The 12525-nt window shown below is 49.0% G+C and overlaps 1 protein-coding gene across 5 annotated transcripts in view; it reads left to right on the top strand.

The window, feature by feature from the left end:
• The first annotated feature begins 9790 nt into the window (after positions 1 to 9790).
• Positions 9791 to 12525, top strand: part of GLIS1 (GLIS family zinc finger 1) — a 205492-nt gene continuing 202757 nt past the window's right edge. For 2 of the 5 annotated variants that reach the window (XM_075508795.1, XM_075508794.1), the window contains exons 1-2: positions 10044 to 10575; positions 10627 to 11057. In XM_075508795.1, coding sequence (XP_075364910.1) covers positions 10208 to 10575; positions 10627 to 11057 — 799 coding nt within the window. In that variant the 5' untranslated portion in view covers positions 10044 to 10207. Of the gene's footprint in view, positions 9967 to 10041; positions 10576 to 10626; positions 11058 to 12525 lie in introns of those variants that run through there. The other 3 variants (XM_075508798.1, XM_075508797.1, XM_075508796.1) reach the window with 3 other exon arrangements.

The following is a 12525-nucleotide window of genomic DNA, read 5'->3' as shown; positions in this document are numbered from 1 at the left end:
GTCTTGCAAATGAATTTAGTGTGATAAGGGGAAACAAAATTGGGATAATTTTCCTTCCCTCCTCTTCAGTGCTGCTAGTCCTATGGGGTTTTGGTTGTGTTTTTTTTGCTAGAGGACCTAAGATCTGAAGACGGCCACAGTGTCAGTTATGTTGGTGTGATGAAATGATCAGCTGATAGCGAGTGGTTGTATAGTAATAATTCTTTAGGGAGCCTGTAAGGTTTGGGTAAAAGAACAAAACAAATCTGCAATGAGACCTGCATATTGCTTTCCTCAGTACGGAGATGCGTACTTTTCTTGTAACGCAGACACTCCATGTGTTAGATGTGATAGTGGATATCAGAACTATATTGTTCCTTTTGTGTTGAGGTGGCTTACAGCAAATGCCGTAAGGTGATGGACTGCTTTTCATTGTATTTAAAGGTTAAGCACACAAAGTCTTTAAAATCTTCCCCAAGCTTAACTTTCACCGCAGGTTTGACTATTATGTCAAAGCCTCTTGCCTGCCTTACGTATTTAATAAATTTGATTTGCTTATTTTCTGGTATTGCGATGTGCACCTGGAGTTAAAATGGTGCTTTAGCTAGTACCTCGGGTGTAACTGTTGACCCAAATACTTCAGCCAAATGTTTCAAATTTAAACCAAAAAACCCCCAAATTTAAGCCCAAAGAATCTGCATTTAAACAGGTGCAGAAAATTTTGGGTGGTTTTTTTTTATTGCTCTGGTATTTTCTGCAACACTCCCACAACTATAAGCTGTAAGTTGTAATTAACAGTGTTACGGCTGTCAGCAGCAGGCTTAAAATGTAGGCTTCTTTTTGATGCCAAAGTGCTTGAGGTCTGTCCTCCTTGTGTTGCAGCAGAGATTTGCACATGACATATGCTAATGTGCATGTGATTCATGGCATTCTCCATGTGTGACAGAAGAGCTTTCAAAAGCTGATTGCTTTGTGGTTTCTTTAAAAGCTCCAATTTTTAAAGACTTTTTTTTTTTAAGCCTTTACTTAAAAGTGCACCTTTAACAGTATCTCATGTTCATGAATTAAGTGTACAAGAATATAAAGTGTATGTTGGGTGCCCTCTGAAGATGCAGTAACTGGCTTACACAACTCGATCAGGGATAACATCTTATTCTAGTTTTGGCTTTGGGAATAATTATATTCCTCTGGCAAACTGTGCTGGTGTTGCAAGTCCTTTTATATACTTCTGTCTTAACATAAAAATAGTCTGTGAAGCCTCTGTGAGTTATGGGAAGAGTCTCTCAAATTTGTTTCTGCATTCTGGGTAATGAGGAAAAAAAGCCTTTTTACAGTTGGTTTCTATGTAACTGCAGCTAAATTGGATCCCTCAAGCCTGATAATATTTCTCATCTGTTTAATCATCTCAAAGCTGAGCTGCATCTTCTTGCTGGATTGGATACCAAATGCACAAGTGAAACTGATAGCTATTCTGGTTTGATTGCTATTCTGGTAACCCTGTGAACTACCTGCCTCTCCCTACAGGTTAGCTGTAGTCAAGAGCATCTGAAATTATTTCCACTGCAGCTGCAGAGAGGTATGCTGTTGATTGTTCAGATCTGTTTTCCTCTTAGAATGGAGTAATGAAATCGAGGCTTTAGCTCTTAAGCAGGCTCTTACAAATATAAAAAAACCCTATCCTGCTGCATTTTCTGAGATATAACTTGGAAAATTCAGAGTGTGGGTGAACAAATGTGGTGGCCCTAGTCCTTGAAACAATTGTACACTGCTGTCTGAGGGAGCCAGGCAGGACTTGCTCGCTCAACAGGAGCACTTTGCCACTTTGGAGAATTGTCTCGATGCCAATCGCGGCTCAGGGCCTAAATGCACTCTTGAAATGAAGAGGTTTTGATTCTGTTGCTGCTTACTTTGAACAGAGGCTGTATTGATTTACCGCGCTCGGTGTCTTAAGGCCTTGAGCAGCCATTTTCCCACTTAGTGAGATACACGCATGGCTCCGAGGGCAAGGCAAGCACCCCTGCAGATGCATCCATCTGCAACTATCAGCCCCTTGTTGATGAATTTGCTGGTACCTGTTCAGTCACAGGCAAGTCGTGCAGTCTGTGGGCTGTGTGCTTACCAGACCTCCTCCCAGCTACTCAAACTGGCCATCTGAGCGATCTGATGCTCTGCCGGGGGGGGAAGGCCGGATGCTTTCGGGGAATTGGGTGTATGTGTGTGTGAAGCCATATGAGGTGACCCTAGGAGCACCTGCAGCTTGTGGAGGTGCTTCTTGCCACGTGTAGTGCTGTCCCCTTTCCCCCGGGCATGAGTGGTGGCAGCTTGCAGTGCTTTGCATTTTCATGCAGCCATTTGATAGCTGTAGGGCTTCACGCACTGATGGCAGCTGTGCTCCCACCACTCCCATCACCACCTTTCTACAAAGTGCAACAAAAAGATGAAGGTCTGGGTGGAATCATCACAGATGCTGCAAGCTGAGGACCCTCCCCAGTACCCACACACCCTCCTCCCCCTGGGGTCTTGATATTTTCCATCACCAGTACTGTCTTAACATATTTGCTATGTGAAATAAATGCACTTCAGTGCCGCGGGTGTACCTGGAGTGTGGTTTGCCAAGTTCTTGTGTTGTAAGGGGATGTTCTCACATGAGAATGTTGTTTTCCCTTGCTGCAGACTCATGGTAGAGAATTGCATCAGGCATATCAGCTTTGGACAAACCTGTAGTATAAACAAACTGCACAGCTCCCTTGTGTCTGAGAAAACAGGCTCTGAGAGAGTGCAAAACCTACATTCTACTCTGATTTCAGAAGACAATGAATTAGAGACACCTCACCTTTCTGCCCTTGCAAAAATCTTGGGACTACAGTAGAGCTTGTCAGTCAGGAGATAAATGAACATGGTGTCTCTGGAGCCTGCCATGAGAGCAAAACACAAATTCAAGGGGGAATAGTTCCCTGTGTGGCCTGCTGGATACGCTAGCTGATTCTTCTAATAGGTGGTGATGGCATAGGAGTTATCTCTTTTTTTTCTTTTTTTTTAATCCCCTTAAAGAGTCAGTTCCAGAAGTAGGAAGAATTTCTGAGAAAGCTGTGGCCTAAGAAGCACATATATGTGCTCACAGAGTCATCAAAGGAACCAAGTGCAGAGTGAATAGTGAGCTCCTCCCCTGCCCAAAACACACCAAAAGTACAGGCTTTGCCTTTTGCTTCTTGAATAACTCAACTTTTAAATCTGACTACTAAAACAACAATGCTGGGGCAGACTGTTGCATTTAACTGTATGTTGTCTGAAAAGGTATGGCGAGAACCCTGGAGTGAATTTTGAAGGAACTGGGAGTGGGATTATATAGCTGCTTGTGAGTCAAAGATTGTTATAGGTTATGTGTAAGCATCATTCTCTGCTCTTGCTTAGCAAGCTCCAGTTATGGGCGTACTAATGTTAAGTTGTTTCAGATCCTGAGAGATGTTGGGTGACTACCTTCAGGGTAAGCTTTGAGGACCAGGTAGATGGGGCACCAGCTTTGTAAACCGCTGGGTTCCCTGTCTGTTTACCAGCAGAGGTCACTGCTCAAAGCAGGTTTGGGGAAGGACCAGGCTGTGGACCTGTGGTGGTACAAAGTTTTGGGTTGAGCACAGGGCTGCAGCTCAAAGTTAGGTGCCAAGGGAGCTGTTGCCTTTGCAGACCCTGGCAGCCGGGTCTGGGGAAGGATTTATCAGCAACCACAAAGAGTGTTGTAGGAAAAGAAAGCCCAGCCTCATAGTGCAAGCTGAACACTGCCAGGGAGAAATGGTTTGTCCTTGCCTTTATCACAGAGATCCTGTGCAGCACTTCAACTCTTCATGGGTGGCCACTCTTTGCAAGACTCCTAGTTTTTGCATGCTCTGTTTGGGACACCAAAGGTTGAGTTTAACTGATGAAACTGGAAATGTGCTATACCATATACAATGATGGGAAATGCTAAATAACCTGCAGCAAGGGGTGGGGGAAGCAGTCAGTCTTTGTCACAAGTTTAGCACTCAAACTGAAGCTTTTGGCTTCTGGGGCTCCGTTGCAAATGGGGCTTAGTCTAACCTCACCCTCCCTCACCTCCAATGATAATAAGTAAATATGTGTTTGCAAATCGGTAGGCTGCTGCAGTGATGGAGACCAAAGAAATGCCCTGGAGAAAATGAATAATTCTGTATTCTGCAGAGGGCTTGGCTGATGTGCAGTAAATATATTCAATGTGTGGTCCAGACACTATGCCAATAAAGAGAGAACAGAAGAGCGACTAGCTGCTCGTTCAGCAATCACTATCTTCAGTGCACTGAATATATGGATCCCCAGGCAAAATGACTGTGGGGCCATGTTATAAAGCCAGTACTATAACTCATTTATAGTAGGCGTGAATTGAGGTTGTACCAGTAATTCTAGTCTTGGCATGTCCCAATGCTGAGGATTGGATTTTACAAGCTGAACATTCTTAAGCTGTGCTGTCCTGGTTTTTTGTTTGTTTGTTTGTTTATGACGTAAGTTTATTTTACTACCTGTGTTGTGTATGCATGGTGTGAGAGATGAATCTATTTATGGACTGATGCAGAGAAATCATACAGATGAATGTTTGAGGAAGCTAACTGCAGGTGTAAACAACCATGTCCTGAATGGAGGCTAGTCGAATCCTTCTTTAGAGGTTTTTTCCTCAAAGTCCTCTAGAATGATCTGCCAATTAACTGGGGAGGCAGGAGGGAGGGAGAGATCTGTAGTGTTACAGTGGCTTTTGGAGATGCTGGTCATTTCTTGCAGTCTCTGCAAGACAAAGGTGGATTCAAGATTACCGTATGATTTATCCAAAATATGCTAGCTATTGAAAAGAGACTTGTTTTTAGTAGATAAGTCACAGTGATCTGAGGAATTTCTTTTTTCTAACTACAAGAGCTATAAACAAATCTGTAAGTTATGAGGCAATAGTTGAGTACATCACTAGATAATGTGTGGTCAGTTTGACCCTGCTGTCTTAATTTAGGAGGTCATTTTAAAACCACTATAAAGAGGGGCTTTGTGCTGCCTTAAAGGGATATGGGCAATCTCTAAGAAACAGGCATACTTACAGAGACAATCCCGTTGGCTCAGTTTTTATTTGGTTGTTTCTTTTTTACTATCTGTGGTGCAGTAAATTAAAACAAAAACAAGTCTGGACTTGGCATGCCTTTGTAAATAAACTGCTGTGTGTGAATCGACAGCTCATTTGCAACCAGGTTATTTATAACAAAGTTAGTTATTTCTCCCACCAGAGAGCTTGTTTTGCCCTATATTAACAGAATGCTTACGGCAACACGTCCCACCTCTGTCTATACTGCAACAGTTACACAAAGGCCTCACAATTTCAATTGTGTCCTTTTGAAATTTAATTTTGTGGCCTGCTGGAGTGGAAGCAGGGATTTCAGTATGTGAACTAGAGATTAATACTTCAAGTCTCCTTGTTTGCTTGCGCAGCTCACCTTACCTGTATCCGTTCTGCCTCATTCCTCTCCTCCCACAGAAGAACTGCTCAGGGAACTGGACTTTTCAGCTTCTACGACTTTCTCGAAGATCTGGTTTGTGACCAGCCATAATGCTGAGGCCAATTACAGCCGTTCCTGACAAAGGTAAAGAGCACACTTTGAAGACTGAATTTGGTGAACTGGGGTCCCCTTCACGTAATGTCCTTTCCCTCTTCCTTGTTTCCCTCCCCTTTTACAGATGATCTCTCATTGTCCTCGTGTATTCAGCTCCCAGGCAGCATAATCTCAAGCCAGCATAGCTGTGCCCCTGCTTGTGCAGCTGTGACCACAGGGGCTCATGCTGTCTGGAGCAAAGAGGCTGCATGTCTGCAAAAGCACCTGTAGACGCTGAGAAAACCACTGTCGTGACAATGACTGGATTTTGGGTATCAGCAGGGAGAAACTGAAGTATCAAACTTGTTTAAACTTTTTTTTCCTCCTCACTGCTCTGTGTAAGCTTTGAGTTGGGCCCGGTGTGATGTGGCCTTGTACGTGCTCAGGGTGCAGTTGTGCGAGCTGTGCTGTGGTGATGCAGGACTGCTTAGTTTCTGTGGCTAACATGGTCCAGGAGCTGGTTTTGGTGTCGCAGCCTTGTCCTACCACCACCAATGCCCAGAACCACAAGGGCAGGGAACTTGCTGGTGTTTCAGCGCCGTCTGGCTACAAGGACGCCAATTGGCATAACCAGCACCGTTGCACCAGCAATTGTCTGTGTCCTGGGTTTTTCTTAGTTGCTGTAAGATTTCACCCCAGCCTGAGCTAGCCTTAGGCTACTGTATGTTTTCTCTTTCTTTGGTGACCAACTAGGAGTGAATGGGCAGATGGGCAAGTCTGTGGTTACTTATCACCTGTGTCCTACCCACTTGACCTAGGGAGAGGATATTCAGGCAAGCAGTTGCATTCCTCTGTACATTTTTTATCCCAAATGCAACCTCACCTTTCACATCTGACTTGAAATGAAGCAACTCCCAGGGACTAGCTTCAGGGACTGAGGATGTCCTATCTGCCTCAACTGGAAGGTCTGCTTTGGTGATGGTGACTTCATTAACAGAGGGAAGAGGCAACTGGGCTAGCTGTGGGTCATGCTATGACCCATGACCACAGCCCTCAGCAACCAGGAATGTTGAACAAGAAGGATAATATGGAGAAATCTCCCCCCTGTTCTATTAAAGGGAGAGTATTGCTGTCATGGGAAGAGAGGCCAATGACTAGTTTACACAAGGACGCAAGGAGGGGAGACATCGATCTAGCTCATGGATGTAGTGACAACATTGGGTGAATCAGTATTTGCTGCACAGCTTGTGCATACAGCAAAGTCATGGTGACCCAGGGCATAAAACAGTCTTAGCAGCCACGATTACACTTGCTTGGCCTTTGTTCCAGAACTGAAACATATGAAGCATCTTCTAATTCAGCAGGGAGGCTCCTCCCAGCACTTGTTCCTCCCACGTCTGTGAACTTGCCGAGGAGTCAAGTCATTGCTTTGGAAGCGCTCTAGGTGTCAAGTCTTTATCAGGCACAGCTAGGTCTGGAGGAGGATGTCCATCCACCACCTGCTTCCTTTGCTCAGGCCCAGGGATGAGCATCCCCAGCGGGATAGTCCCATCAAAGACAGGGCAGCTGCCAAATGTCTCGCTTGAAACTGAGGAAATAGTGGCGTGAGAGAAGGTGTGAGTCCATGGGGCCTCATTTCCTACTGGGCTTGAAGGAATGTGGGTACCTGTTGAAGCTTAGAGCTGTGATGTGCTTCAGTCCGAAGCCTTCCTGGCCACCTGGGTGAAAAAGGCTTTTTTTTCCCCTGCTCAGAGGGTGCCCAGAGCATGGAGGAGGCTCTGTGTCCCTCCTGCCTGCAGAGCAGCCCAGCTCTGGGCTATTGCTAAGCGAGTGGCGGCACCTGCCGGTATTTTGCAGAATATTCTGGATAATGGTGAGAAAAATAAATAGAATTAAACAGCGGTTCGGAGCAGGACACGCGTGGCCTGAGGTAGGGAATTCAGAATGATGTGGGTTAACGAGGTGAGAGCAGTCGAGGTGCTGAAGTCAGTCCTTTTGCCTGCTTGCTGTGGGAAGATCCCTAACCATGAAAGAAAAATCCCTCTAGGAAGTTATACAGTATGTCCCAAACTACCTGTTTTCTAGGAAAACCCCTCTATTTTAGATATTCAGGCAGTGTGTATCAATATAGGTGTAATAATTTGCACAAGCTGAGGCCATGTTCAGGATCCCCCTAAACACTAGTTTTTTCCTGCGCTGGAAGCAGCGGGATTACCCTGGTTACGCTGCGTTCTGGAATAATATTTCCCTCAGTAAATTTTACTGCCTCTTCACATCACTGGGGTTTAGACTGTTACCACAGTGTATTTGTGTCTTAAATAATTACTTTTTCTGGTAGCACTGCCAGGTGCCTTTAGCATTTCCAAATCGAAGAGAAAGAGCAGCTGGGTCCTGAGAGCCCCACAGACCGATGAGACTGGGGGAAGGATGTAGGTTAGCAGAGCACTGAGAGGTGTTGTGTAGCTGTAGAGAACAGCCACACAGAGGGACAACGTACGCTGAGAATTTTTACTTTGTTTTTATAAATCCCCAGGATGTCACCATTAAAATTCAGTGTTTGTGCCAGCTAGTTGATACTTAGTTTTGTTTCCTATAGAGGTAAGGTGGGGATTTCTCCCTTTTTCTAGTGTCTTGCTCCCACTAACATATTCTGAGGACATTTACCGATTTTCAACCACATTTGACAGAGAGCTATTGACTTCTGGCAATTTAAGACGTGGCCTTACAGAAGAAAAAGAACCTATTACTGCCCTCGTTTAGGATAAAGGCTGGCAAGCTCCTTCTTTTGTAGACCTCAGGGCATCCACACCAGGCAGGAAGGGGAGAGGCACATTGCTCCCACAACTGCTTGTTCCATCTCCAGATCTCGTGTCTTTTAAGGAGAGTCGCCTCCTTCCCACCAAATCCACAACATTCCTAGCATTTGCCAAGAAAAAGTCATGCCCTCCCATGTGGACCACTCTTTTACTCTGCAGGGTGGCATATGTTATTAAGGGGATGGATAAAACTGTGAGCGAGGCACTCTGTGCAGCATCTGTGCTGCAAGAAGATGAAGGTCTCTGTCGTCTAGCTGCGGGATGTTCCTCAGGAGGGGTGTAGCAAGACGCCAGTTCAGTAGCTGTCCCTCCTCCTTGTGCTAAATCTCCCAAGCCTCTCCTTTAGGTTTGATGTGAACAGGCACGGTTTCCAACCAGACGTCTGTTTGATTTACACGGGTGTAAATCAGGGGTGGGTCCGAGTCACTCCTATCTTTGAGCTGTCCTGGTGTATCGCAGACCTGCTGTCCCACACCTGTGCTGACAGCAGCATGCTGGGCAGCAGTGTGCAGACATCCCCGAGCCAGCAAAGAGTGGGCTGGTAAATCTTGCTGGTGCAAAGCTGCGCATCGTAGCTCAGCCTGTGTTTGCTTGGAACCAGGCCCAAGCTAATACACCCAGCTAGATTGCTTCCAGACCCGAGCTGGCCCAGGAGGAGCCAGCACAAATGTCACTGCTCTGTGCTGCTTGCTCTGAGCTAGTTTAATTTTCTCTAATGGAGTGGGCCAGCTCCAGGCACCTGTAGGACAGGAATGGAACAACACACGGCTGCTGTATACGCTGAATGCACCCGAAACTGCGTCATTGAGATGTCTTGGCCAGGTTGTACCCACTTCTGACGCCTCTCCTCCTTCCCGGGCCCAGGCTGTTGGCAAGGCTTTTGCTTTCTGCCGCTGCTCCTCCGTGACACAGTGCAGTTGCTGTGGCTTTTGCACAGAAGTTGTTTATAGGGCGCTGCCGACTGTTCAGTGGCTGGGTGGTTTGCGGGCATCCCATGGTTCCCACCTGTTGTGTGCCTGGTGCGAAGGCAGCCAGACGCCTGAGCGGGTTGCCTGGGGACAGGCGCGGGGGACACTCGAGGCCCGCGGGCAAAGGGGAAGAGACCAGGCCCTCGGCAGTGGGTGTGAGGGGAAAACACGGACCACGGGGACCCCTCACCGCCGGGGCGGGCACCGGGAAGGTGTGGGCCCTCTGAGGAGGCTCGGGGCGCTGGGAGGTGTTGAGCCTCTCCCGACGGCCGCGGCGAAGTGCGGGGTCCCCGGCTCTTTCCCCTTCTCCGGCGGGGCGAGGCCGTGAGGGGCGGCCGGGCCGGGTCGGGCCCCGGGCGGACCCCGCTCCCCGCCGCGCCGCTGTCAAAGCCCCGAGGGGCGGCCCCGGCGGCACAGCCCTCCCCCTGCCCGCCCCGACTGGCCCGAGCGAAGGGCTGGCCCTGCCGCCGCGCCAGGGTAATGGCCCGGGCCGCCTTCACTCAGGCAGCCGGCCCTGCGGCGGGGGAGCGGGGCTGAGCCCATGAGCCCGGCGCGGCGGTGGCGGCAGGACGGGCCGCGGGGGCGGCGGGAGCCGGCGGGCAGCGCGTCCCCCCGGGCGGCCCCTCCCAGGTAAGAGCGCGGGGGCGCGGCTGTCACCGCCGCGCCGAGGCGCTGCCCGCGCCCAGGCGGGCTCTCCCTCTCTCCCTCTGTCCCTCCCTCCCTCACGCACGCACGTCTCGGCGTGTTGCCGGGGCCGGTGACCCGGGGGCCGCGGTGAGCGCGGCGTGAACGCTTGGCGTTGGCAAACACGCCCTGCGGCGTTGCGTGCGCTGCCGCCGCGTCCGCTGTTGCCTGGGTGGCCGCTGTTTGGATGCCTCAGCTGAAAGGCACCGGCCTCGACACAACCCCGGCCGTGTGCCGGGCCCCCCTCCACTCCCGGCCGGTCTCGCCTTCCCCGGAGCGGTTACGAAAAGCCCGGCGGTGTTGCCTGGAGAGGGAGGAAAGCGGACGCGCGGCGCCAGCCTCCCCGTCCCTCACAGGCGAGCCGCCGCCGAGGTCTGAGCTCCCCCGTTTCTTTCCCCTGCGGCCGGTGTGCGTGAGAGAGCGAGCGAGCGGGGCCGCGGGCGCGTTACGCTCCCCGCGGCCGGCTGTGGGCTGCCTCCCGCCGCACGGGCGGCGGTTAACGGCCGTTGGCGGCGCGCGCGGCGGGGCTGAGGCGGCCGCCGGCGCGGGGCTGAGGCGGCGGGGCTGAGGCGGCCGCCGGCGCGGGACTGAGGCGGCGGGGCTGAGGCGGCCGCCGGCGCTGACACCCCGTGTGCCGCTCGGTGCAGGAGAGCGGCGAGGGCCCTGGCAGCAGCCGGACACGGACATGCACTGTGAGCTCGCAGGCGGTCAGAAAGCCAGCGCCGGGCCGGCTCGCTTCGAGGTGACCGATGAATGCCAGGGAGCGCCTCTGAAGGAACTGCCGCGGGTGACCCGTCCCAGCAGTGGTAAAGCTCTCTTGAATCCTCAGATGTCCTTTAAAATAACTGTCAGCAACGGCAGTGACCACACGGAGCCTCAGCAGAGCCCCCCTGACATGTCAGCGCCTCTGCTAGATTTCGTCCCCAAAAGACCCAGCATATTCGAGAGGATCCCAATTCTGCCGAGGGCGCAGGAGCTGCGATGCGCTAGAGGCTCCAAAGATTATTTCCAGCAGCAGAAACATCAAAGCGTGAAGGGTGAGTTTAAAAATGCATGAACTGAACACTACCACCCAAACAAAAATATCTACCACCCAAACAAAAATGTGCATCAAGCTCCTTTTTTTTTTTGTGGGTCTTTTCCCCCTTCTTTTTAGACTTTAGTGTATTTTCTAACTTGTTTATTAAGCTGCAAGCTTTAAAACTTTTTTTTTTCTGTGCACCTTGGAGGCGCAGGATAAACCATACTGTTTTTTGCTGATAGGCAGCAGAGCGTTTCTCAATATTCTTTAAGAAATCCTGAGATTAGCGTCTTCGTCAGCTCTCCTGAGTGACTGCTGCTTGGTTTGGTCGCTTCTCAGAGGTGGTTGTTTTGAGGATGGTGCTGAACACTGGGTTAGTCTGTCCTGCGCCCGAGTGTGCGTGTGGGGTGTTTGTTTGTGAGTACGCCTGACACAATAAATGCCTAGTTCTTATTCAGCAGTTTCACCACGGTTGCTTGGATTTATAGTTTGTATTTCAAGGAGGTGTTACAAATGCTGGATCCAGGCAGTGAATCCTCGGACTCGGGATTCGTGGTGCCTGAAAGGCATGGTATAAGGGCAAATTCTGCTAGTTAACAAATGCCCAATTTTCATCTCTCCATTGTTAACAAAGTGGCACTGAAGTTAGGTTAGGAATTGCCCGCTAAAATCTGTTAGTTACCCTTTTGAGCTAGAACTTGTTAACTGAACTGGAATTTGTTAATCAAAATTTAGTTTTAAAATAATTCCTCTAAGGTATCACTGGATGGGATCAGAAGGAATTCAAGCATTACTTTATGCTACAAAGCTCCTTGCAGAGAGATATGTGCACCTCAGGTTATTAATACTAAAGCAATGTTTTCTGTAACGTTAAAAAGGTAATTTGCTTTTTTTCTTCTTGGTCCTTTCCCATTCTCTGTTTTAGAGATGTACATGCTGTTATCTTGTTGGTGTAAGACAGTTTCCACTAGGATTTTTTCAGTGCATCCCTTTCTGTCCGTTCTTTTGAAAAATAAAAGTAGTCTGCGTGCCCTTGGACTAGTAACATTTTCTTTTGTGAGCTTGTTACCTAGGGTGATGGCACCTTTCATTGCCATGAAGTTATGTTAATGAACACCTCAATCTGTGCGAGGTCTGTCCTGCAAACTGTAGGATGTGTTTGTTCATCACCAGTGAATACAGACAGAGTGGAGCAGCAGGTTATAAATTACCTTTTTTATTTTTCTGTTTGTTAATACTGCAATTCTCGTCTCCTGATTTAAAAAAAAAAAAAAAAGGGTTGTTAATGTTTGGCAAGAAACGAAGGTCCGTTACACAGAACCAGGTTTGGAGGGGGGAGAAGGAGGATTCACGAAGTACGAAGGGACAGCTACGAGCTCTAGTACCGCTGTGCTGCTGTGACTGCTGCCTGTAGAAGGGACTCATGAGATGTTCAAGTCACTTGTGGTCTCACGAGTGAGGTTGGTGCCACTTGACTAGGGCTC

The sequence above is a fragment of the Mycteria americana genome, chromosome 7 (assembly GCF_035582795.1).
Source record: "Mycteria americana isolate JAX WOST 10 ecotype Jacksonville Zoo and Gardens chromosome 7, USCA_MyAme_1.0, whole genome shotgun sequence".
In the NCBI taxonomy this organism is placed as follows: domain Eukaryota; kingdom Metazoa; phylum Chordata; class Aves; order Ciconiiformes; family Ciconiidae; genus Mycteria; species Mycteria americana.
This window is presented reverse-complemented; position numbering and strand designations above follow the sequence as displayed.